The following is a 25,191-nucleotide window of genomic DNA, read 5'->3' as shown; positions in this document are numbered from 1 at the left end:
AGTAGAAGTACTCAGGTCTTGTACTTGAGTAAAGTAGAAGTACTCAGGTCTTGTACTTGAGTAATGTAGAAGTACTCAGGTCTTGTACTTGAGTAAAGTAGAAGTACTCAGGTCTTGTACTTGAGTAAAGTAGAAGTACTCAGGTCTTGTACTTGAGTAAAGTAGAAGTACTCAGATCTTGTACTAGAGTAAAGTAGAAGTACTCAGGTCTTGTACTTGAGTAAAGTAGAAGTACTCAGGTCTTGTACTTGAGTAAAGTAGAAGTACTCAGATCTTGTACTTGAGTAAAGTAGAAGTACTCAGGTCTTGTACTTTAGTAAAGTAGAAGTACTCAGATCTTGTACTAGAGTAAAGTAGAAGTACTCAGGTCTTGTACTTGAGTAAAGTAGAAGTACTCAGGTCTTGTACTTGAGTTAAAGTAGAAGTACTCAGGTCTTGTACTTGAGTAAAGTAGAAGTACTCAGGTCTTGTACTTGAGTAAAGTAGAAGTACTCAGATCTTGTACTTGAGTAAAGTAGAAGTACTCAGGTCTTGTACTTGAGTAAAGTAGAAGTACTCAGATCTTGTACTTGAGTAAAGTAGAAGTACTCAGGTCTTGTACTTGAGTAAAGTAGAAGTACTCAGGTCTTGTACTTGAGTAAAGTAGAAGTACTCAGGTCTTGTACTTGAGTAAAGTAGAAGTACTCAGGTCTTGTACTTGAGTAAAGTAGAAGTACTCAGGTCTTGTACTTGAGTAAAGTAGAAGTACTCAGGTCTTGTACTTGAGTAAAGTAGAAGTACTCAGGTCTTGTACTTGAGTAAAGTAGAAGTACTCAGATCTTGTACTTGAGTAAAGTAGAAGTACTCAGATCTTGTACTTGAGTAAAGTAGAAGTACTCAGGTCTTGTACTTGAGTAAAGTAGAAGTACTCAGATCTTGTACTTGAGTAAAGTAGAAGTACTCAGATCTTGTACTTGAGTAAAGTAGAAGTACTCAGGTCTTGTACTTGAGTAAAGTAGAAGTACTCAGGTCTTGTACTTGAGTAAAGTAGAAGTACTCAGATCTTGTACTTGAGTAAAGTAGAAGTACTCAGATCTTGTACTTGAGTAAAGTAGAAGTACTCAGATCTTGTACTTGAGTAAAGTAGAAGTACTCAGATCTTGTACTTGAGTAAAGTAGAAGTACTCAGATCTTGTACTTGAGTAAAGTAGAAGTACTCAGGTCTTGTACTTGAGTAAAGTAGAAGTACTCAGGTCTTGTACTTGAGTAAAGTAGAAGTACTCAGATCTTGTACTTGAGTAAAGTAGAAGTACTCAGGTCTTGTACTTGAGTAAAGTAGAAGTACTCAGGTCTTGTACTTGAGTAAAGTAGAAGTACTCAGGTCTTGTACTTGAGTAAAGTAGAAGTACTCAGGTCTTGTACTTGAGTAAAGTAGAAGTACTCAGGTCTTGTACTTGAGTAAAGTAGAAGTACTCAGGTCTTGTACTTGAGTAAAGTAGAAGTACTCAGGTCTTGTACTTGAGTAAAGTAGAAGTACTCAGATCTTGTACTTGAGTAAAGTAGAAGTACTCAGGTCTTGTACTTGAGTAAAGTAGAAGTACTCAGGTCTTGTACTTGAGTAAAGTAGAAGTACTCAGATCTTGTACTTGAGTAAAGTAGAAGTACTCAGGTCTTGTACTTGAGTAAAGTAGAAGTACTCAGGTCTTGTACTTGAGTAAAGTAGAAGTACTCAGGTCTTGTACTTGAGTAAAGTAGAAGTACTCAGGTCTTGTACTTGAGTAAAGTAGAAGTACTCAGGTCTTGTACTTGAGTAAAGTAGAAGTACTCAGGTCTTGTACTTGAGTAAAGTAGAAGTACTCAGATCTTGTACTTGAGTAAAGTAGAAGTACTCAGGTCTTGTTCTTGAGTAAAGTAGAAGTACTCAGGTCTTGTACTTGAGTAAAGTAGAAGTACTCAGGTCTTGTACTTGAGTAAAGTAGAAGTACTCAGATCTTGTACTTGAGTAAAGTAGAAGTACTCAGGTCTTGTACTTGAGTAAAGTAGAAGTACTCAGGTCTTGTACTTGAGTAAAGTAGAAGTACTCAGATCTTGTACTTGAGTAAAGTAGAAGTACTCAGGTCTTGTACTTGAGTAAAGTAGAAGTACTCAGGTCTTGTTCTTGAGTAAAGTAGAAGTACTCAGGTCTTGCACTTGAGTAAAGTAGAAGTACTCAGGTCTTGTACTTGAGTAAAGTAGAAGTACTCAGATCTTGTACTTGAGTAAAGTAGAAGTACTCAGGTCTTGTACTTGAGTAAAGTAGAAGTACTCAGATCTTGTACTTGAGTAAAGTAGAAGTACCAGAGTGTAGGAATACTCTGTCACAGTAAAAGTATTCTAAATGTTCCTCCAGTGAAAGTAGAAAGTACTCTCCTCTAAATGTACTTAAAGTAGCGACAGTAAAAGTAGTCATTGTCTGATTGGTCCATTTCAGAATAATATCTCTGATGTGTTTTATAATGATTGATCATTAAAGTGTTCTCAGAGCTGGTAAAGGTGCAGCTAGTTTGAATGCTTTGTATACTGCAGGGTAGCTGCTGGATGTACTGCAGGTGAACTACAGTCTGATTTAAGGGTTATATTTGGAGGAGCTGCTGTTTATGTGGAGCCTTTAGTTTCTACAGTCTGCTGTCCTTCTCGGTCAGTAATAACTCAGTTTTTCTGCAGGGTTTAAGAAACACATCCTGACCTCTAGTGCTGCAGAAGTGAACTACCGCTGAGTTTCACATTTAAATAAGTTGATTGTTTTTAATTAAATAATGAACTGGTATTTATTTATGGATTTGTTTGTAATCCAGGATTTATTTTTTCACGCATTTTCTATTATTTTCTATGTTGTTGAGAACTCACAGAGAAACAGAACATTTGGTGGTCGGTTGACCTTGTAAACGAGGGGGTTTATTTATTAATTTCCTGAAGGACATGAGATTTATTCTTGGTTAAAGAAAGGCTCAATTTCTCCTGAAGGGGATCAGGATCTGGACGAGGGTCTCCAGCAGCGAGTTCATCTGGGCCCCGCTTTTAGCTCCTGGAAGGATCAACAAAGGATCATTTAGCAAGAAAAATGTGAGCGATTCGGAAGAGTTTTCAGCCACGAAAATGTATTTCAGAACAACACGACCGTTACCCGTCATCGTAACGCTCCCCATCGCAAAGATGGTGACGGAGACCCCGGGGAAACACTTGAAGTGGAGACCAGGAAACAGCTCCGGTTCATAACTGAGGAGAGGAAACACAAACACACACTTAAGTCCCCTATCATCCTCTTCTTCATCCGTATATTCCAGGTCTCAGATACAGAGCCTGTCTCTGATTGGCTGAAACACAGAACTGATCATTGCCCATAACCCCCTCTGTTTCAGCCCTGTTCCTAAAGTGCTGATTCTGTGTCTGTAGCTTTAAATGACACAAAAGATGGATGGAGATGGATCAGGACAGAAAGGCGGGAACATGGGGTCCAGTGTTGGGAAATACAGTTTTAAACCCCAACTACAATTCAATATGCCCCGCCTCCCATTGGTTATTTCATGTCTGGTCTCGGTTCAGTTCAGTCTGGGAGAACCTTCTTTGGTTCTGGTCAACTTATAAATAGAACAACCAATCAGAGTTTCCACAGAACCAGTATCTGTACAGAAGGCTTCTACAGGTCATAGTGGGAAAGAACCGGACGGAGCTTGAACGCGCTCCGATGTGCTCTCACCTGCAGGCATGATGGAGGGCTATCTGCTCCAGTTTCACCGGGAACACGGAACAAGTCCCCATCATGTTGACGATCCGGAAGTCCAGGAAGCGGACGGGAAGGCCCAGCTTCTGGATTTTGCGGGCGCACCTTCGGGCCGCCACTCGGGAATTCTCCAGACTGTGAAAGCACACAGAGAAACGGCTGAGGGACGGCTGAGAGACGGCTAAGAGACAGCTGAGGGATGGCTGAGGGACGGCTGAGAGACAGCTGAGGGACGGCTGAGGGACGGCTGAGAGACGGCTGAGGGACGGCTGAGGGACGGCTGAGGGACGGCTGAGAGACGGCTGAGAGACGGCTGAGGGACTGAGGTGGGACGGCTGAGAGACGGCTAAGAGACAGCTGAGGGACTGAGGTGGGACGGCTGAGAGACGGCTGAGGGACGGCTGAGAGACGGCTGAGAGACGGCTGAGAGACGGCTGAGAGACGGCTGAGGGACTGAGGTGGGACGGCTGAGAGACGGCTGAGAGACGGCTGAGAGACGACTGAGAGACGGCTGAGAGACGGCTGAGGGATGGATGAGAGACGGCTGAGGGACGGCTGAGAGACGGCTGAGAGACGGCTGAGGGACTGAGGTGGGACGGCTGAGGGACGGCTGAGAGACGGCTGAGAGACGGCTGAGAGACGGCTGAGAGACGGCTGAGAGACGGCTGAGGGATGGATGAGAGACGGCTGAGGGACGGCTGAGAGACGGCTGAGAGACGGCTGAGGGACTGAGGTGGGACGGCTGAGAGACGGCTGAGGGACGGCTGAGAGATGGCTGAGAGACGGCTGAGAGACGGCTGAGGGACGGATGAGACGGCTGAGAGACGGCTGAGAGAGGGCTGAGGGACGGCTGAGAGACGGCTGAGAGACGGCTGAGAGACGGCTGAGAGACGGCTGAGGGATGGCTGAGGGATGGCTGAGGGATGGATGAGAGACGGCTGAGAGACGGCTGAGGGACGGCTGAGAGACGGCTGAGAGACGGCTGAGGGACGGCTGAGGGATGGATGAGAGATGGCTGAGAGACGGCTGAGGGGCGGATGAGAGATGGCTGAGAGACGGCTGAGAGACGGCTGAGAGACGGCTGAGAGACGGCTGAGAGACGGATGAGAGACGGCTGAGGGATGGATGAGAGACGGCTGAGGGACGGCTGAGAGACGGCTGAGAGACGGCTGAGGGACGGCTGAGAGACGGCTGAGAGACGGCTGAGGGACGGCTGAGGGATGGATGAGAGATGGCTGAGAGACGGCTGAGAGACGGCTGAGGGACTGAGGTGGGACTGAGGTGGAGCAAGTCTTCAGGTGCTTCACTCGGCTGTGATCCTGGAGATGTTGAGACCCCAAAGTGTTATGATAGAAATGTAGAGTAGGGGTCAGCACAGAGACACTGCCGGCTGCTAACCTGCATATGTTGTGCAATTTGTACAACTAGCATTAATTAGCATATTCAGATAATAGTTCCTGAGTGGTTCTGGGGGTTAGTGAGGATGCTGAGTCCATTTCTGAGGATCCAAACTGGCAGCTTTAACCAGAACATGCTCATATCTGTACCCACAGTGGGCTGGTTTTGAGGTATTTTCAGGTTTTGGGGACTCACAGCTGCCATTTTTTCCACCAAATATGACCGAAATGGATTCACATCATGAACCGCTCAAAAATGTTTTGAATCAGCTGAGACATTTTTTAACTATTGTCTGCATATGCTAATTAACACAACCTGTGCTAATTGTCCTATACTATGTATATCTTAGCCTGCCTGCCTGCCTGCCTGCCTGCCTGCCTGCCTGCCTGCCTTCCTTCCTTCCTTCCTTCCTTCCTTCCTTCCTTCCTTCCTTCCTTCCTTCCATCACCCACCCAAAAATGTTCTCACTTACATTCAATATCTTCCGTTCCTTTTTTCAAGCCATTTCCTTCTGGTCCACTTCTTCCCTTCCTTCGTTCATTTCTTTCTTCCTTTCCTTCCTTCATCCTGCTTTGCTCCTAGCCTTCCTTCCTTCCCCCTTCCTCCTTCCCTTCCTTATGTCTTAGTTTCCTAACGTCTCCCTTTTCCTCCTTTCTTCCTTCCTTTTCCTAACCCTTTCCTATCCCATTTTCCTATTTCTAAACATTGGGGGTTCACAGAAGTAAATTCTCAGGTAGCAGTAGCTCCAATGGTCCTCGAGCCCTTGAGTAAATGTACTCAGGTACTTCTTAAAGCTCAAGAGCTCACCTGTTGGCTCCGGAGACGACCAAGGTTCCGCATTTGTGGATCAGGATCGTGGCTTTCGGCTCCCGGATCCTCATGAAGAGCTGCTTGTCTCTCTGAAACCCAGCAGGAGGATCAGGGGCCTCACTGGAGGTTTTAACACGTGGTGCGTTCACACAGCGTTCAGCCAACAAGGCATCTGGACCCGAGGTTTGGCTCAGGTGTGTGTGTCAGTTGTGTGTTGTGTCAGGTGTGTGTCAGGTGACTGTCAGGTGTGTGACAGGCGTTTGTTTTGTGTCAGGTGTGTTTCAGGAGTGTGTCTCAGGTGTGTGTTGTGTGTCAGGTGTGTGTCTCGAATGTGTTTCAGGTGTGAGTGTCAGTTGTGTGTTGTTTGTGTCAGGTGTGTGTTGTGTGTCAGGTGTGTGTCTCAGGTGTGTTTCAGGTGTGTGTCAGTTGTGTGTTGTGTGTGACAGGTGTTTTTTTTTGTGTCAGGTGTGTTTCAGGTGTGTGTTGTGTGTCAGGTGTGTGTACCTTTGGGTTGTACTCCACGTTCCACAGCTGTGGAGCGATGACCTTCAGTTCCAAAGTGCATCCTAGTTTTACTGAAGCCCAAACGTTCCTGAACTCAAACACCGGACTGTTACAACGACACCTGAACACAGCACGACCGCAGTGTGTGACACAGAGCAAGGTGTGTTCAAAGACTCACTTAATCTGTGGGAAGAACTTTGGTGACAGGGTCACAGAGGTCACAGGGGTCACAGAGGTCACGGGGGAAACATCTGTGATCACTCCTAGGGGATTCTGGGAATTGTAGTCCAGACTAGTGCTGCTCTCTAGAGACAAAACGGGTTTTAGAAACAGAGCGACTGGGGGCCGCTGCTGTTGTTGTGTTTGTAGTTTGATTTACCCTTGTTGGCTTGAAGTTTGAGAAGCATTTCATCCTCCTGCTTCTCCCTCTGCTTCCAGGAGTTCTGTGACAGCAACACAGAGTTAAACATCTACAGACTTGTCATGGGAGGCTGTGGTTCAATGGGATCAGGGGAGCACTGGTTCAATCCCCACTGCAGTCAGCATGTGGGCGTGTCCCTGGGCAAAGTGTATGACACGTGACATGTAATGTAATGATCTTTCATCAAGGTAGGGTTGAAAAATAACCATTCATCAATCGATCAAAAGGCAAATTTATAAGAAAATCGTTTTATTTTGTCTGCATTTAATTTTATACTTTGTAGTATTGTAATTCTTTCAAGCATTTTATTATTATTATTATTGTTGTTATTATTATTATTATTGTTGTTATTATTATTATTATTGTTATTATTATTATTATTATTATTATTATTATTATTATTATTATTATTGTTGTTATTATTATTGTTGTTATTGTTATTATTGTTGTTGTTATTATTATTGTTATTATTATTATTGTTATTGTTATTATTATTGTTATTGTTATTATTGTTATTGTTATTATTATTATTGTTATTATTATTATTGTTATTATTGTTATTATTGTTATTATTATTATTGTTATTATTATTGTTATTGTTGTTATTATTATTATTATTGTTGTTATTATTATTGTTATTATTATTGTTATTATTGTTATTGTTATTATTATTGTTATTATTGTTATTGTTATTATTATTATTGTTATTATTATTATTGTTATTATTATTATTGTTATTATTGTTATTATTATTGTTATTATTATTGTTATTGTTATTATTGTTATTATTATTATCATTATTATTGTTATTATTATTGTTATTGTTGTTATTATTATTATTGTTATTATTATTATTGTTGTTATTATTATTGTAATTATTATTATTGTTATTATTATTATTGTTATTATTATTATGTATGTTATTATTATTGTTGTTATTATTATTATTGTTATTATTATTATTGTTATTATTATTATTGTTATTATTATTATGTATGTTATTATTATTGTTGTTATTATTATTGTTGTTGTTATTATTGTTATTGTTATTATTGTTGTTATTATTATTGTTATTATTGTTATAAATATTATTTTAGAGATAAAGATGCAATTTGTTTCTCCCTTTTTGTGATCATTGTTTATACTGTTGTATGATGATAACTGCTATATGTTTTTTAAACTCTAGTTCTGATTACACATGAAGTCTCTGTACTCACGTCTGTTATGTATTGATCGAAGAAGCACTCCAGCCTCGATTCCTCCATGACTGCTGCAGAGTTTTAAACTAAATACACTTTTTAGTTTGAAAGTTTGAAAGTGATATAAGATCAGCTGACTCTCAATATATATGCATCGAAGAATAGTTGTGTACCTTCAAACAGACAGTGGTGCTGCAGGTGAGGGACATGGGGTTATTTACTTTCAGTTCTTTGGCAGTTGTTTGTTTTCTTTTGTAATAGAATGGTAATACACTTATTTAAATCAAATTAAATACTATTTTGGTTATTTTTACATTTCTCTTTTAGTATCTGTGTATATATATCCAGAAACTAAAACAGATACTCTACTTCATAAATATAAATACGGAATACAGAAAAACACAGCAGCTTAATTAATGTGCTGAAAAATAAACAAATACTTTTAACTATAAAGAAAGTATCTCAAAAATCATTTCTCCTTTCCTGTTTTTTTCTATTTCCACATTGAATTTGTAACTTATTCATTATTTTACCGATCTCTGTTTTCAGTGTGTGTGTGATTCATCCTCTGTAACCTGTGCTGTTCTGCAGGCTGCTACTTCAAGTGTGGATCCCTGAATCTGCTTCAGTGCATCTTCACTTTGTGGCCCTGATCATTTTCTTTTAAAAAATCAAACTTTTTGATTCCCAATCTTTTTCCTTTAGATTTTCTTATCAAACTTTGCATATTTTAACTTTCTGGAATTTCTGACTATTTCTTCAAAATTATCAGTTTTTTTTCCTAAAAAAAAACTGATAATTTTGTTTCTAAATTTCGACTTTTAAAAATGTCCCACTCTTTGAAGAATTCACACTTTTAGTCTCCCAATGTGTGTTTCTGTGTGTGTGTGTGTGTGTGTGTGTGTGTGTGTGTGTGTGTGTGTGTGTGTGTGTGTGTGTGTGTGTGTGTGTGTGTGTGTTGTGTGTGTGTGTGTGTGTGTGTGTGTGTGTGTGTGTGTGTGTGTGTGTGTGTGTGTTTTCTGCTGCAGATGTTTATCCTGCAGAAACACAAACAGCCTCTTCCTGTCTCCTCATCTCACTTCAACATCAGGACTCTTCTGGACTTTTCGTGCTCGGATATTTTACCATTCCTCTCTTCAAGGTGTCTTTACTTCCTCCGTTCCTTTTTTTACGTGTCCCACACTTCCCTCCTTCATCTTTGTAAACTTCTTTCAACCTGCCATGTTATTTCCTCCTTCCAGAATTAAAGGTGGGTAACAACTAAGGAAAGAAATCAGGAAATTAGGAAGGAAGGAAAGAAGTGGACCAGAAGGAAAGAACTACAAAAGGATGTAGGAAAAGGGGACGTGAAAGTAGGAAACTAAGAAGGAAGGAAGGAAGGAAGGAAGGAAGGAAGGAAGGAAGGAAGGAAGGAAGGAAGGAAGGAAGGAAGGAAGGAAGGAAGGAAGGAAGGAAGGAAGGAAGGACAAAGGAAGGAAGGAAGGAAGGAAGGAAGGAAGGAAGGAAGGGAAGACGGGGAAAGAAATGATGAGATTTATAATATCGATCTTATATAGAAGAGATAAGATGGATCTGGAAATACTGTGTTACAGCAGCAGCGGTTCCATCTTTAAAAGGTGGAATAAAGTATGTACAATAAAAACAACAGCAAATACATAATCCTGCAGCAACAGAAATACAGACTGTAAGGGTAAGAGTGTGTGTGTGTGTGTGTGTGTGTGTGTGTGTGTGTGTGTGTGTGTGTGTGTGTGTGTGTGTGTGTGTGTGTGTGTGTGTGTGTGTGTGTGTGTGGGCGGCTCTGCTTGCGGTGTCTCAGTGAAATGTGACTCCCTCTCTCTCAGTATTTCGGGATGTTTTACACGTTAGCGGGCGGGGGGAGCTGGGCAGATGTTCCTGGAAGAGAAGAAGAAGAAGAGGAAGAAGAAGAACAAGAAGAAGAGGAAGAAGAAGGAGAGGAAGAGAGGATATTTCTGCAGAAGAAGAAGGACTCAAAGGAGGTAAACTGATTGTAACTCCTCGCAATCCGCCGACAGAGTGAGTTAAACCGCGCTTTGAAGGACAGTTCCAAGTCTTTTATTTTCGCTGACTTGAAGGTTTCTCGTGTTTCTGCAGGTTTGTGCTGGTTTTCTCCCACCGGATGTTCCCACTTTTAATGACAGACTAACAATAACATTAGCCACGTGGTCACCTCCTCTGTCGAAGCCCAGAGGCATTAGGTGATTTATGTTAAGGTAGTTATCATTACTGCCTTTTAAATAACCAATACATACTGGAAATGGGACTTATTAGCATTTCCCTCACAGTTTACCGCCTTTCTGCAGGAGATACTGTATAACCAGTATAACCATGGCAACAGAACTACTTAGTTACCGGCTAACCAGCTAATGATAATGTTACCAGTTAGCTAACAACTAACTTGTAGCTTACCAATTTAGCACTGTCATTTTGAGACAAAGGTGTTTAGTGATATTCGGCTTTATAAATAAACCTTGATTTGATTAAGGTCAAGGCCAAATTCATGCTAACTAACAAGCTATTCATGCTATATAAGTCACAAGCTAATAAGCAGGCTAATCTTACCAGCTAGCTAAGAGCTTACAATCCAAATATAAACAACCTTTCACAAGCTAACTAGCTATCCAGATAGGCTAATGTGACTAGCTTATCAACTTAGTAACAAGCTTAACTCAGTAAATAACTAACCAGTTAATGTTATTTACAAGCTGATCCAACTAACTTGCCAGGAACAGACTAACAAGCTAATGCTACTTTCTAGATAAGCAGCTAACATGTATTATACTGTACATTTGTATTCCTGATCTACTTGTTACGGCTAAATACATGCTAACTAAGTGGTCTAATCATTTAACCAGGTAATGCTAAGAGCTAGAAACGCAAAGATGTTTTACATGCTAGTTAGCTAACACATTGCAAAAAAACAAAGAAACAGTTATTATAATGAGCAGGCTAACAAACTACTAATAATTCAATCTTACCAGTTAGTTAAAACACTTATTAAAACACTAATATTAAGGCCAAATACAAGCTAACGAACAAGCTAATTATGCTATTTGGCTAACCACTTAAGAAGCAAGCTAACCCTACTAACTAAGTAACTATTAAACAAACAATTCATGTTACTTACAAGCTGATCTTACTATCTTGCCAGGTACAAACTAGTAAGCTAATGTTACCTCCTAGATAACCAGCTAACTAACCTAAACATGTCAATCTAGCTAATTAACCAAAAAGCTGAACACTAATTATTTTACGACACAGATTACCAGCCAGGTAACCTAACCTAACCTAACCTAACCTAACCTAACCTAACCTAACCTAACCTAACCTAACCTAACCACAAAAAAGGATTTAAATGACATTATGTGCCGCCTTCCTTCAGTGTTCTGTACACCTGTAGCCGTTAGATTTATGAAACACCTGTAGCCGTTAGCTTTATGAAACACCTGTAGCCGTTAGCTTTATGAAACACCTGTAGCCGTTAGCTTTATGAAACACCTGTAGCCGTTAGATTTATGAAACACCTGTAGCCGTTAGATTTATAAAACACCTGTAGCCGTTAGCTTTGTGAAACACCTGTAGCCGTTAGCTTTGTGAAACACCTGTAGCCGTTAGATTTATAAAACACCTGTAGCCGTTAGATTTATGAAACACCTGTAGCCGTTAGATTTATGAACCTGTAGCCGTTAGATTTATGAAACACCTGTAGCCGTTAGATTTCTGAAACACCTGTAGCCGTTAGATTTCTGAAACACCTGTAGCCGTTAGCTTTGTGAAACACCTGTAGCCGTTAGCTTTATGAAACACCTGTAGCCGTTAGCTTTATGAAACACCTGTAGCCGTTAGCTTTATGAAACACCTGTAGCCGTTAGCTTTGTGAAACACCTGTAGCCGTTAGATTTATGAAACACCTGTAGCCGTTAGCTTTATGAAACACCTGTAGCCGTTAGATTTATGAAACACCTGTAGCCGTTAGATTTGTGAAACACCTGTAGCCGTTAGCTTTGTGAAACACCTGTAGCCGTTAGCTTTATGAAACACCTGTAGCCGTTAGCTTTGTGAAACACCTGTAGCCGTTAGATTTATGAAACACCTGTAGCCGTTAGCTTTATGAAACACCTGTAGCCGTTAGATTTCTGAAACACCTGTAGCCGTTAGATTTCTGAAACACCTGTAGCCGTTAGCTTTGTGAAACACCTGTAGCCGTTAGCTTTATGAAACACCTGTAGCCGTTAGCTTTATGAAACACCTGTAGCCGTTAGCTTTATGAAACACCTGTAGCCGTTAGCTTTGTGAAACACCTGTAGCCGTTAGCTTTGTGAAACACCTGTAGCCGTTAGCTTTATGAAACACCTGTAGCCGTTAGCTTTATGAAACACCTGTAGCCGTTAGATTTATGAAACACCTGTAGCCGTTAGCTTTGTGAAACACCTGTAGCCGTTAGATTTATGAAACACCTGTAGCCGTTAGCTTTATGAAACACCTGTAGCCGTTAGCTTTGGGAAACACCTGTGCTGTGTTTCTGACCGTCAGCTGTAACTCTCTGCTGATCCAGATATGGCTGAAGATGTCCGTGGACTCTGATAACTCCTGTGTTCTGTTGTCATCGCGAGGCTCCAGGACTTCCTGCGTCTTCCAGAACGAAGACGAGAAAGATGACATCCCCGGCGCGGGAGAGGAGAGGTAACGTTGACATCCAAATACACATAACACGTTATCACTGATTTTTGAGAAAAGCCGAAGCTGCAGATTCAGATGTTATGACCTCTGACCCTGGGGAACTCCCTCAGGTGTTAAAGGTCAGGACTCGAAGCTAGAGGTGATGGAGGTTATTCCTACTAATGCTCCTAGACCCTGAAGCAGCCCCGACTAAGGGTCAGAGAGGCACAATCAGGGCACATCTTTAAAAAGAGCTTCTGTGACTTTCTCTTCTTTGATAGAAGTAAAAGCCAGTGTCCCATGAATGTCCTCCTCACAGACCTGATGCGTCCTTCCTCACATCAACACCTTAACACAAACAACTGATCCAGGTTTCTACCCTTAGAAGACACAGAAAAATCCATGAGTCCAGACACAAGCAATTCTAAAAGACACACCCTTTTCAATCACAGTCACTTAAAAGAGCATCAACAACACAAACATTTCCTTTAAAACCTTAAAGCCTGAAAACATCCCCTAAGGACACAATAAGTCTCCTTAAACAGACTGAATCATGCCCTACAAAGGTTTCTCAACGACTGCTTGGACCCATCAACCATGTCCTATTATTAAAACAACAACAACCTTTAGTTTACTTTTTAGTTTCCAGATTTTTTCTGACATTCGAGCTTCTTTTCATGGGAAACCTGGACGACCGTCTGTGTAATTCTACCTTAATCTCTACTTGCTTTGATAATCTCAGTTTAAATAGAACTGATCAGGATTTTGTCAGTATGATCTCCTCTTCTTCATGTATGTAGGTAAAGATAAATCCTGACTCCGTTCTGTTTCCTCCCGCAGCGTTCTGGAGATGCTGAGCTACTCCAAGTTCTCTGACCTGGAGACCTGGCTGTGCATGCCGTCCTCTCTGCTGCTGCCTCGGGCGCTGGACTCCACCTGCTCCTCCTCTTCCTCCTCTAACAACTCATCCTCATCACATGCATCCCACCCCTCCTCACAGCCGCCTCCTCCTCCTCCTCCCCCACCTCCCGTCGCTCCACCTGCAGCGATCCTGGAGAGATGCCGCCGAGGTGAGTCTGGGAGGTTGTTCTGCAGAAGGGTTAGTGGTTGGTGATATTCCAGAGAAGAAGATTGTCAACATTTCATTTATATGATCTGATACTAGAGAAGAGTTTTCTAAATTAAATATTTTCTGATTATAAAGACAAAACATCTCAGAATTTCAGATTTAAATTACAGATTTACCCCCCAAAAAATCCCTGAAATTAAAATCACAAATTCATGAAAAATGTTCAAGTAGTTCCTGTTTTAACTGGTCTGAGTTCCTCTCGTCTCCCTGCAGGTCCTCCTCAGAGGTTGACTCCCCCCTCCTCACCTCTGCTCTGGGGGAGGACATGCCGTTCCTGCCCCCCCCCCCTCCTGTCCTCCACCCCCGCCCTGCAGTCGAGGGGAGACTGCCCCCCCCACAGCGGTGTCAGCGTCAGGAAGCGGCGCCGGATCGCTGCCAGTCCTGGAGGCCTGCACTGGACCTCTGCAGGTAACACTCACACTCACATGCTCTCACACACACACACACACACACACACACACACACACACACACACACACACACACACACACACACACACACACACACTGACACACTCATTATGTATTCATCATATAAAATTACATAAAAAATATAGATGTAGAGAAACCTTAAACATAATAAAGAAAGTGTTTTATAAATAATATTAAACATAATAAAGAAAATACTTTATAAAAAGTGTTTTATAAATAATATTAAACACATCATAACTTATATTATTAAAAATCAGTCCAAATAATAAATAAACTTACATTGAAAAAAAACAATACAAACATTAATTAAAACCTCACATATCTAGATTTATATTGAAGCTGTTTTTCCTCGTATTTTCATCATAGTGGTTCCCCTGGCTTTACTTCATATTGAAACATCAGTTTTGGTGACTCAGGACTCAGCAGGTCAGTGATGGTGGACTCTTCTTCTCTATTCCTGTTTATCTCTCAGGCTTCACTTCCTGTCGTTAGCTCCACCCTGCAGGAGAATGATAATGAGCTTCCTGTCCTCAGATCTCAATCTGATGTTCAAAAACAACTTCTGTAGAGGCCTGGGGGGGGGGGGGGGGGGGGTCTGTAAATCAGTGGAAAACAGTCAAAAATAACCACCAAACAGATGGAATAAATTAGAGTTTCCCATAACAGCACATTTTTGACTACATCAAGATAACTGTTTAATTTACCAACACAGACACACGATGACCAGTAAAACATGCAAAATACCAAGAAAGAAACTCAAAATAACCGACTAGTAGTCACATTATAACAAAAGTGGCCAAAAAAGCTACTAAAAAACAGGAAAGATATCCGCAATGAGACACAAACTTACCTGAAAATGTGCAACATAACCAAATGAATTGCAGTATTCCCAAAAGTATATGCATAGAGACTCAAATCGATCAACAAGGAGACACAAAGTTCCATCACAGCCCAGGGAAACGAGCAGAGAAAGAGGTGTCTTTAAATCATGTTTGAGTCTGGATGTTATTCTGACCGCCTCCACCAGAGGGAGCCATGACTCCGGCTCCAGAATACAGATCAGGCATTTACTGATGATCACATTAAAAACTGTTCAGATATTTATATATATTTAAAGCCCCTGATGAAACAAAAACACCTTACACACTAAAGACAAGCTAAACAACGTGCAAATGAGGAGATAACACATCATATTATCAGGAAGAAGCTTGTTTCTCTGTTTGAATATTAACTATAAACCATGCAAACATATTTAACAGGATTTCAGACCTGTTTGGATTTAACATCAGTTTTCTGTACGTTAACAGTAAGAGTAGAACATTGGCTACACACACACACACACACACACACACACACACACACACACACACACACACACACACACACACACACACACACACACACACACACACACACACACACACACACCCCTTCAGTGCTTGTCTGTCAGATGCAGCGCCCTCTCTCTATAATTTCTCGTCTCTTTAATGGTTGCTGTCAGTCAGACGGAGGTCAGGTGAGACATGAGGAGATTCTGATGTTACCAAATAAAAGCCTGATGTTCTTCTCTGCAGACTGACAGGATGTTATTAAGACAGGAAGTGACACACACACACACACACACACACACACACACACACACACACACACACACACACACACACACACACACACACAGTAATAATAATGCTTGTATCTGACATGTCCTTCACTGATATGAAGTCCGAGAGGCTTTTCAGAGATGACCTGAATCACTGCTTTCATAACCGACGTCTTTTGTCTTTGCTCAACGTCTACAAGAACCTGCAGACTTCAACCCTCCGGGGACTTATAGACTTATAATCACTGTGCCACAAGTGCAGTATTTGTCTTGAGCATAGCTTTTTATCAGTGTTATCCACACATAAACAGGGGTTTTAGGATTATGAAAGAGGTGCTTTTACAGGAGGTGATGCAGATCCTTCAAAATAAAAGCACAGCCCCTACGGTCTAAACACACACATGACGCTTCCTCTGTTTAATCTGTCTAAACCTCCTCATGCAGTTTTAATGATGGGCCGCCTGACACTTGACACACACACACACACACACACACACACACACACACACACACACACACACACATACACATACACACACCACCTCTGAATGACTGGAAACTAGAGATGTTCAGAGGAGGAACTTCAGAAACGTTTAAATTTGACTTTGAAATGTTGATGTTTTAAAACCCCGTCAGTGTCCGCCCCTTTTCATCTTCCATATTTCACACGTTTTATCTTCCATCTTCACTGGACCGACGGGAGGGTCTAGCACTTTATTATTTATAACTCAAAGCAGAATACTGCAGGAGAAAAACCTCAGAGGGGAAAGGGAAGCATTTCAAACTGATGATTAAAATATAACACTTAAATAAATCATTCATTCTGATAATTAAATAAAAAACATGTTAATAATATAATGTTTAAAGTAACTGTGTGTGTGTGTGTGTGTGTGTGTGTGTGTGTGTGTGTGTGTGTGTGTGTGTGTGTGTATCCAGTAACAGGTGTGTGTAGGTGTCCAGTAACAGGTGTGTGTCTGGTTTCCTTCCCTCAGGTTCGGTGCAGAGAGACTTCTGGTCACCTGATCCCTCCCATGGCAGAGGGGCGAGGAGCGCCCCCCCCTCCTCCTCCTCTCTGTGGGGGGGGCCGCAGAGGAAGACGGTGTGTGAAGACGAGCGACTGCAGCCTCACCTGAGACTGCTGACTCACCTGGAAAGAGGAAGGAAGCTGCGCGGCATACAGGTGAGGGGGGGGACTTTAAACTCTTTATCAGATCTGTTAGAAAGTGGCTGGATTTAGGGATTAATAATCCTTAGAGTCCTGCAGGTGTTTCTCCCTCGTCCAATGGGATTCCTCCATGTGATTTTGGGTTATTGCAGAAAATAATCTGAGTTAACGTTTATGATACTTGCACGTTTAAAAAAGGAGGCTAATGTTGGGCTATAAAGGAACTACAGCACGGTCACATGACTTCACGTCACCACCGCTAAGCTAAAGGAGGCTAATGTTGGGCTATAGAGGAACTACAGCACGGTCACATGACTCCACGTCTCCACCGCTAAGCTTAAGGGGGCTAATGTTGGGCTATAAAGGAACTACAGCACGGTCACATGACCTCACGTCTCCACCGCTAAGCTAAAGGAGGCTAATGTTGGGCTATAAAGGAACTACAGCACGGTCACATGACTTCACGTCACCACCGCTAAGCTAAAGGAGGCTAATGTTGGGCTATAAAGGAACTACAGCACGGTCACATGACTTCAGGTCACCACCGCTAAGCTAAAGGAGGCTAATGTTGGGCTATAAAGGAACTACAGCACGGTCACATGACTTCATGTTACCACCGCTAAGCTAAAGGAGGCTAATGTTGGGCTATAAAGGAACTACAGCACGGTCACATGACTTCACGTCCCCACCGCTAAGCTAAAGGCGGCTAATGTTGGGCTATAAAGGAACTACAGCACGGTCACATGACTTCACGTCACCACCGCTAAGCTAAAGGAGGCTAATGTTGGGCTATAAAGGAACTACAGCACGGTCACATGACTCCACGTCTCCACCGCTAAGCTTAAGGGGGCTAATGTTGGGCTATAAAGGAACTACAGCACGGTCACATGACTTCACGTCACCACCGCTAAGCTAAAGGAGGCTAATGTTGGGCTATAGAGGAACTACAGCACGGTCACATGACTCCACGTCTCCACCGCTAAGCTTAAGGGGGCTAATGTTGGGCTATAAAGGAACTACAGCACGGTCACATGACCTCACGTCTCCACCGCTAAGCTAAAGGAGGCTAATGTTGGGCTATAAAGGAACTACAGCACGGTCACATGACTTCACGTCACCACCGCTAAGCTAAAGGAGGCTAATGTTGGGCTATAAAGGAACTACAGCACGGTCACATGACTTCAGGTCACCACCGCTAAGCTAAAGGAGGCTAATGTTGGGCTATAAAGGAACTACAGCACGGTCACATGACTTCATGTTACCACCGCTAAGCTAAAGGAGGCTAATGTTGGGCTATAAAGGAACTACAGCACGGTCACATGACTTCACGTTACCACCGCTAAGCTAAAGGTGGCTAATGTTCAACTACTGGAAGTCTTATTAAAGCTAGCACATGAAAAAGTAGAAGTGAATCGAGGAGCAGTTGAACAGTCAAAACATTTGTGTTAAAAAGAGATAATCAGAGACTTGGAATGAGGTTTACACATTTCCAAGAAAAAATATGAATATTTTCTCCAAAGATTGTAAATCATATATTTGATTAAAAAAAAGTCAAATTCTGAGAAAAAGTTGATATCTATGAAAAAGTAAAATCCTCCAAAACTTCAGATTTCTGAGGTTAAAAGTCCTCATGTGGCTCTATCTCTCTCTTGTAATTTTAAACTAGTTTATTTTTAAATGCATTCATACTTTGTGTCCCGGTTGTGCTGGTGGTTGTGGTTGTTTTGCGTTGTATTGTCTGACGTTCAGCAGCATATGTGTTGCTGTGAGCCTGTCTGCTCTGTGTTTCCTCTCTGGGTGAAACTCCTCCTGACGTGATGTTGCTCTGTGCTGTTTCTCTGAGGGTTTACTCAGCGGCCATGTGAACCTGTTAGCAGTGAGTCACAGCCTGCTGTTAGTCCACAGATGGACCCACAAATCTGCTCAAATTAGAACATTTTACCAGATTCACAACTTCAGACGGAGGAGAAGTGTCCGAGGAGGACAGAGGGTCAAAGACTCTGACGTCAGAGCCCTCTCAATGGCTTATGAGACTAGACATCGTCTTGGATATTATATCAGAAACGTCTCTACCTGAATGTGAAGGCTGTACCACCTAACCTTTTTCATTCTCCTTCCTTCCTTCCTTCCTTCCTTCCTTCCTTCCTTCCTTCCTTCCTTCCTTCCTTCCTTCCTTCCTTCCTTCTCCTCCTTCCTTCCTTCCTTCCTTCCTTCCTTCCTTACATCCCTTTCTTGCTCCTTGACTTCTGTTGGTGCTAATTTGTCAGAAAACAGTAGTTTGTTCTACAGATGCACGTTGTAAACATGTTGTTGTTAACCGGAAACTGAATGTAGTTTTCTGGTGTGCTCCAGCTCCGCTGTCACCAGGACAGGTACAGGAGACCTTCCTGCCCTCTGCCGTAGCTCAATACTTCCCCTGAGAGAACTCGCTGCTCCATAGCCTCTCTGTGAACTGGACATAACATGCACACTTTAAACTTTACATTTATATTATTTTTATGTAATATTCCTTTACATTGCACTGTTCACTATCTGTATTTTTGTTATTTGTATTGCTAGTTTTCTCCTATGCTTCATATTGTATTTTGCTGCTGTAACAAACAAATTCCCAATTTGGGATAAATAGTATTTCTGGTGCCCATTATTCCTCTGATAATGACCCCCTCCCTGCAGCCAGCCCGCAGCAGCACATGGCTCATTATCATGCAGAGAACTGTCAGAGGAAGCTTGGTTAGTCTCTGGTGGAGAGGTGATGGTGAGTCCTGCTGAGGCTGCGATGAGTAAACTCTGACTCAGGAGGAAGTGAAGGAGTTGTTCTGAGTCTCTGAAGGTCGAGTCTGTCTCACATCGTCAGCTCCGTCACTGTCTTCTATAACGAGGATATGGTCACATTCAGAGGCTCCAGTTTATAGGGTACCCTCCCATGACGTTCATCCTCAGTTATAGCCTTTAAATAACTCAATATTAGTCATGAAGAAACCCATAATTCAGTCCCACATATTAGTCATGAATGAAGTGAAATGCTTGTTTCTCCTTCTCTTATTTTAACCACAGCTTTCAAACTGCTGTAACAAGATCAAACATAGTGTGTGTGTGTGTGTGTGTGTGTGTGTGTGTGTGTGTGTGTGTGTGTGTGTGTGTGTGTGTGTGTGTGTGTGTGTGTGTGTGTGTGTGTGTGTGTGTGTGTGTGTGTGTGTGTGTGTGTGTGCAGCTGGCATCCTCTCTGTCTCTGTAAATAATAGATGTTCAGGCAGCTGGGAGACACAAACATCTCCCATCACTCCCCCCCATCTCCCCTCTATCGTCCCTCACTCTGTGGAAAATCCCCCCCCACCTTTACCTGCTGCCACCATAACATAATGTTCATAGTTCCTGCTTTGTGGAAAGTTTTCCTGCAGCAGAGCCTGAACACAGCACGTTTTACACAACATACTAAATATACTGAATATAAAGCTTCCTTTGAACCATGAGAACTTTTTCAAATGCTCATCGTTCACTTCTTCTAGAAAGTTCTAACTTCTTTTCAAAATGTTCACTTTTGAGCTAAAATCCACCCTCTGATAATCCTGAGGGGATCAGCTGTGCGGTTCTCTTCTGTAACACTTAAAGTGTGAACCTATACGCCCACGGCCTGGACCCTAACTCCGTTCTTCATGTGCCCTAATCATCTTCTTTCAAATTCACTCTTTTTGTTTTCCTTTTCTTGTTATTTTCAAACTTCAGATTTTTGGGAATTTGTGAAAATTTCTATTTAAAAAAAAAACTTTTTCCTAAAAATTCAGACTTTTTTTCTAAATTTCAACTTTTATTGTCTTGATTGTTCCAACCTTTCGTGCTTCCTTCCTTCCTTCCTTCCTTCCTTCCTTCCTTCCTTCCTTCCTTCCTTCCTTCCTTCCTTCCTTCCTTCCTTCCTTCCTTCCTTCCTTCCTTCCTTCCTTCCTTCATTCTTTTCCTATGTTTGACCCTTCTTTCCTACCTCCTAACCTGTCTTCCTTACATCTTCTTGTCCATTCCTTTCTTGCCGCTTTACGTCCATCCTTCCTCCGTTCATTCTCCTTCTTTCCTTCCTTCCTTACTTCCTTTGTTGCTTCCTTCCTCTCGAGACGTGTTGCTATAATTTAATGAACACCTGTAAAGTTACAGAGTTGGATTAAGGCCCGAATCTTTATTTGTATAAGTTATAAACCTTCAGCTCCTGATGTCTAAAAAAACACTGAATTAATTGAATTAGATAACGTTTGTTGTGTGTATGAGGAGTGTGTCTCCTGACCTCCAGCAGGGGGCGACCTCTGGTCCTGGTCCTGGTCAGGTCCTGGTCTAAGGGTGATAGTGTTGGATGATATTCCTCTAAATGTGTTTAACTGTGGATATAAAGTCAGAGAGAGAGTGTGACTCACCGCAGCCTTAAGGGTTATCTCCTGATTCTCAAAGGTGTGTGTGTGTGTGTGTGTGTGTGTGTGTGTGTGTGTGTGTGTGTGTGTGTGTGTGTGTGTGTGTGTGTGTGTGTGTGTGTGTGTGCTCTTCAGATATTTCCATAACATTCAGACAGATCAGAGACACTCCGGCGGAGGTTAGGGTTATAAATCTGTTTTATTTCATATTGTTTATCAGTTTTATTCTATATCATCTCACTAGAGCTTCACAAAGTTTACCGTCAGCAGTTTTGCAGAAAAACTACCGGCCTGATTTGAATGAGACTCGGGGGGGAAAAGTCCTAAAAAAGAGATGAGAGGATCTGAGGGTGTGAATCATGCAGCCGCTCGTACGCCTCAGTGTTTGTCTTAGTGTGAAGCTCTTTAGCTGGAGCGCAAATACATCAAGTGAGTGCAGATTTATCTCCATGGAAATATAAGCCTCATGACTGCAAAAACGTAATGTGCAGAGGTCTTTCTATCAAAATATAGCGCTAACGTGACTGACTTACACTAACTATTTCAATAAATGAATGCAAAAAAGTGAAGAAAGTCAAACTAAAAGCACTGAACCTCCATCGTCTGCATGCTGTGGGGAAGGTTCGCCGTGTAAAATGGAAATACTGTAAAAAAGAGGAGTAAAAATATGTTAAAATAGTCTTTAAATATGAGCAGATGCACTTTATGGCATTCCTCCGCTGACTTTAATTATATTTTTGTTATTAAATGGTGATCATAATTAATGGTGCATTAGACAGATGGTGAAAACACGGCGTCGGTTTTCTGTCACCAGAAATAAATACAAGCTGCACACAGAGGGGCTCCTGTTCACACACACACACACACACACACACACACACACACACACACACACACACACACACACACACACACACACACACACACACACACACACACACTCCCCCGGGGCTCATCACATCAGCAGTGAGTGCGCTGAGTGTTTCTGAACATTAAACTCCTCCATGAATCACCTCCACCTGAAATATTAGCTCCATAAACTCTGCTGCCATCTTATTAAGACTAATCCCATACACTGTGTGTGTGTGTGTGTGTGTGTGTGTGTGTGTGTGTGTGTGTGTGTGTGTGTGTGTGTGTGTGTGTGTGTGTGTGTGTGTGTGTGGGGGGGGGGGACACAGCTAAATACAGAATGTAGGTATTGAAAGGTAAAGTTATTAAAGGGAATTAAAACCTTTTCTCGTGGATTAGAAAATGGTTTGTTACGGAATCTAATGTGTGACTTAAGGCCATCATGACAAAAGGGAACACATTATAATAAATATCTGAGAATAAAAAAGTGCTAAATTTAACACAAAAAAGTCTTGAATTTACAAAAGCAGAGGTTGTTTGATTATTCTCTGAGATTGAAAAAGTTACAAAAACCACACCACAACGATACTGGGTAAGAAACACGCAAAATAAACACCAGCAAGAAAAAGTCTTTTTAGTTTTCATACTTCTAAAAAATGTCGTCTCCAACAGTTATCCTGCAGGAGTAATAATGTGAGACTTTTATTGTGAAAGTATTTGTACTGAATGTGTTTCACATTGCAGGGGACTTTTATTGTGAAGGCTTTAGAGGAAGTGAAATGTTGGCCAGCGTTTCTCAGCCTCTCTCCTGTTGCCTGCTTAATGATGGTTTTATTACTGGGCGAGATTTCACTCAGTGTTTGTGTGGTATGTGTGTGTGTGTGTGTGTGTGTGTGTGTGTGTGTGTGTGTGTGTGTGTGTGTGTGTGTGTGTGTGTGTGTGTGTGTGTGTGTGTGTGTGTGTGTGTGTGTGTGTGTGTGTGTGTGTGTGGGAGGGGGTTAAAGGACCGCTGTGTGCTGTATCTGCTCAGACTCTCATGCTGTTCAATCTGACAGATCATCTCATCTCAGGGCCGGCGGGGGGGGAGCATCGCCTCTAAAAAAACTCCCCAAACAGCAGCTCAGGGCTGTGGGAAAAACTGAAGTATATGAGAGACATCTGCACTGATGACTGTCTCTGGAAACCTTTTCATCTCCTCATGAACGAAGCTGTGTGAAATGTGAGGAGGAGAGAACGCCATGCTCCTCTGGAGCCGAGCGAGGAGGTTCACAAACGCGTCAGACGCTCAATCTATGAAAGACTTTTGGTTAATCCTGTCTTCATGAGAAAGAAGCTGGGAGTAAAGGGACTCACTGCTGTGTTGTTGTTGTTGTTGCTGTTGTTGTTGTTGATGTTGGAGTAACGGGTTGATATTCTGGATTAATGTCATTAATATGAAAAGAATAAATGGATTAAAGAAACAGGAACATTTTTGGGAAATTCTCTGAAATGAAAGTGAGAAAACACACAGCTATACGACGACCACAACTCAGATGTAGTCGGAAATACACGAAAAATTCTCTCAGAATAACCTCAGATATTGATATTGACAGAATGTGTGGAGAAAGAAATGGGATATTATTGCCTTCTATCTATGAGATGTTCTCACACATTTATAAGAAATAACCTCCAGCGGTCTCTGATAAAAGTGGGACATTTATGAGAAACCAATAAAAGAAAGTGCTGATCATCTCTGAGGTAGAGGGGTGAAAGTGGCTAAATAAGAGAAACAAATATATGAAAACCTCTGATACTTTGTCTGATTGAATATGGAAAAACAAAAAGCGTCTGATTTGAAAATATCAGATTTTTTTCAGAATGTCAAGTTTTTCTTGTAAGTTTCGGTCTTAAAGCTGGTAAGTGACTTCTCTCTGAATATCACTCCCTTCCTCGGTTACATTAGCTAATATTTTCCGTACATTAACATCCTTTTGACCCGACAGTGAATCCCAATAACTCTCCTCTGATCTGTACGGATTAAAGTAATATGGAGAGTAATCTGCCTGACGACAGAGGGTAGACTTTATTTCTGCAGAGATGCTTCAGGCGGAGGATCCTCGGAGACGTTAAAAGACGATCGTGTCTTTTCTCCTCGCTGCGTCTCTCCAGTTTTTTCAAGGCTGTTGAATAATTTCTCGGATAAATCAGACTTCAGTTTCCAGGTTGAAACGCATCAGATGTTCTTCAGCCTGCAGGTTCTCCTCCCACTCACAACACACTCACACCGACTGGGACTCTGTTTTATTGAGAATAGGAGTTACAAACACATCCAAACAGAGTGTGATGATGACACCAACCTCCCAGAAGATAGCAATTAAAATCCTACTAACACTTCCAGAGTGTTTCTCGGAGGAACAGACAAACAAATCGATGGAAAAAACACAAAACAAACTCACCCCTCTCTCAACTCCACACCAACACAGAGGCCCTACTCTATCCTTAAGTTCTCCCTCTGCTGTAGTGTGCTCTCTACGTGTTAGTGCATGTAAATGGTCTGCAGAGGATAAAATCCCTGTGTTCTGTGTGCCGTATGTTTGACACTCCTGAAGATGAGCACTATAGAGCCTCTTTAAGTCTGCCTTATTAATACGACTTGAAGTATTCTCTAATAGTTTTAATGTTCATGTGTGTTTACATTTTTGGCCAAAAGACAAATATAGGAGGATTCAAATGTTTACATCTTTAAATGGTCAGCAGGTTTTCCAGTGAAATCTGATTTATTTATTTCCTGTTTGCATCTAATTCTCTACCAGCTCCGGGGTTTCTGCAGTATCTTTGTCCCTATGTTGACATGTATTCCTCTGCAGGAACATGGTGATATGTGTGTGTGTTGTTGCTC

At 41.8% G+C, this 25,191-nt stretch overlaps 2 protein-coding genes across 2 annotated transcripts in view; one reads left to right on the top strand and one right to left on the bottom strand.

The window, feature by feature from the left end:
- Nucleotides 1–2,966: 2,966 nt before the first annotated feature.
- Nucleotides 2,967–6,921, bottom strand: LOC134871080 (uncharacterized). Its single transcript, XM_063893673.1, has 7 exons — nucleotides 6,831–6,921; nucleotides 6,630–6,756; nucleotides 6,452–6,539; nucleotides 5,945–6,036; nucleotides 3,716–3,874; nucleotides 3,143–3,234; nucleotides 2,967–3,043 (listed from the first exon to the last, which is right to left on the bottom strand). The coding sequence occupies exons 1-7, from the start codon at nucleotides 6,919–6,921 to the stop codon at nucleotides 2,967–2,969; spliced, it is 726 nt and encodes a 241-aa protein (XP_063749743.1).
- Nucleotides 6,922–9,942: 3,021 nt separating this feature from the next.
- Nucleotides 9,943–25,191, top strand: part of ankfn1a (ankyrin repeat and fibronectin type III domain containing 1a) — a 52,913-nt gene continuing 37,664 nt past the window's right edge. The window contains 6 exon segments of the mRNA XM_063892484.1: nucleotides 9,943–10,068; nucleotides 12,645–12,772; nucleotides 13,589–13,818; nucleotides 14,091–14,285; nucleotides 14,675–14,734; nucleotides 16,901–17,088. Coding sequence (XP_063748554.1) covers nucleotides 12,657–12,772; nucleotides 13,589–13,818; nucleotides 14,091–14,285; nucleotides 14,675–14,734; nucleotides 16,901–17,088 — 789 coding nt within the window. The 5' untranslated portion in view covers nucleotides 9,943–10,068; nucleotides 12,645–12,656.

The sequence above is a fragment of the Eleginops maclovinus genome, chromosome 10, assembly GCF_036324505.1.
Source record: "Eleginops maclovinus isolate JMC-PN-2008 ecotype Puerto Natales chromosome 10, JC_Emac_rtc_rv5, whole genome shotgun sequence".
NCBI classification, from domain to species: Eukaryota; Metazoa; Chordata; class Actinopteri; order Perciformes; family Eleginopidae; genus Eleginops; species Eleginops maclovinus.
This window is presented reverse-complemented; position numbering and strand designations above follow the sequence as displayed.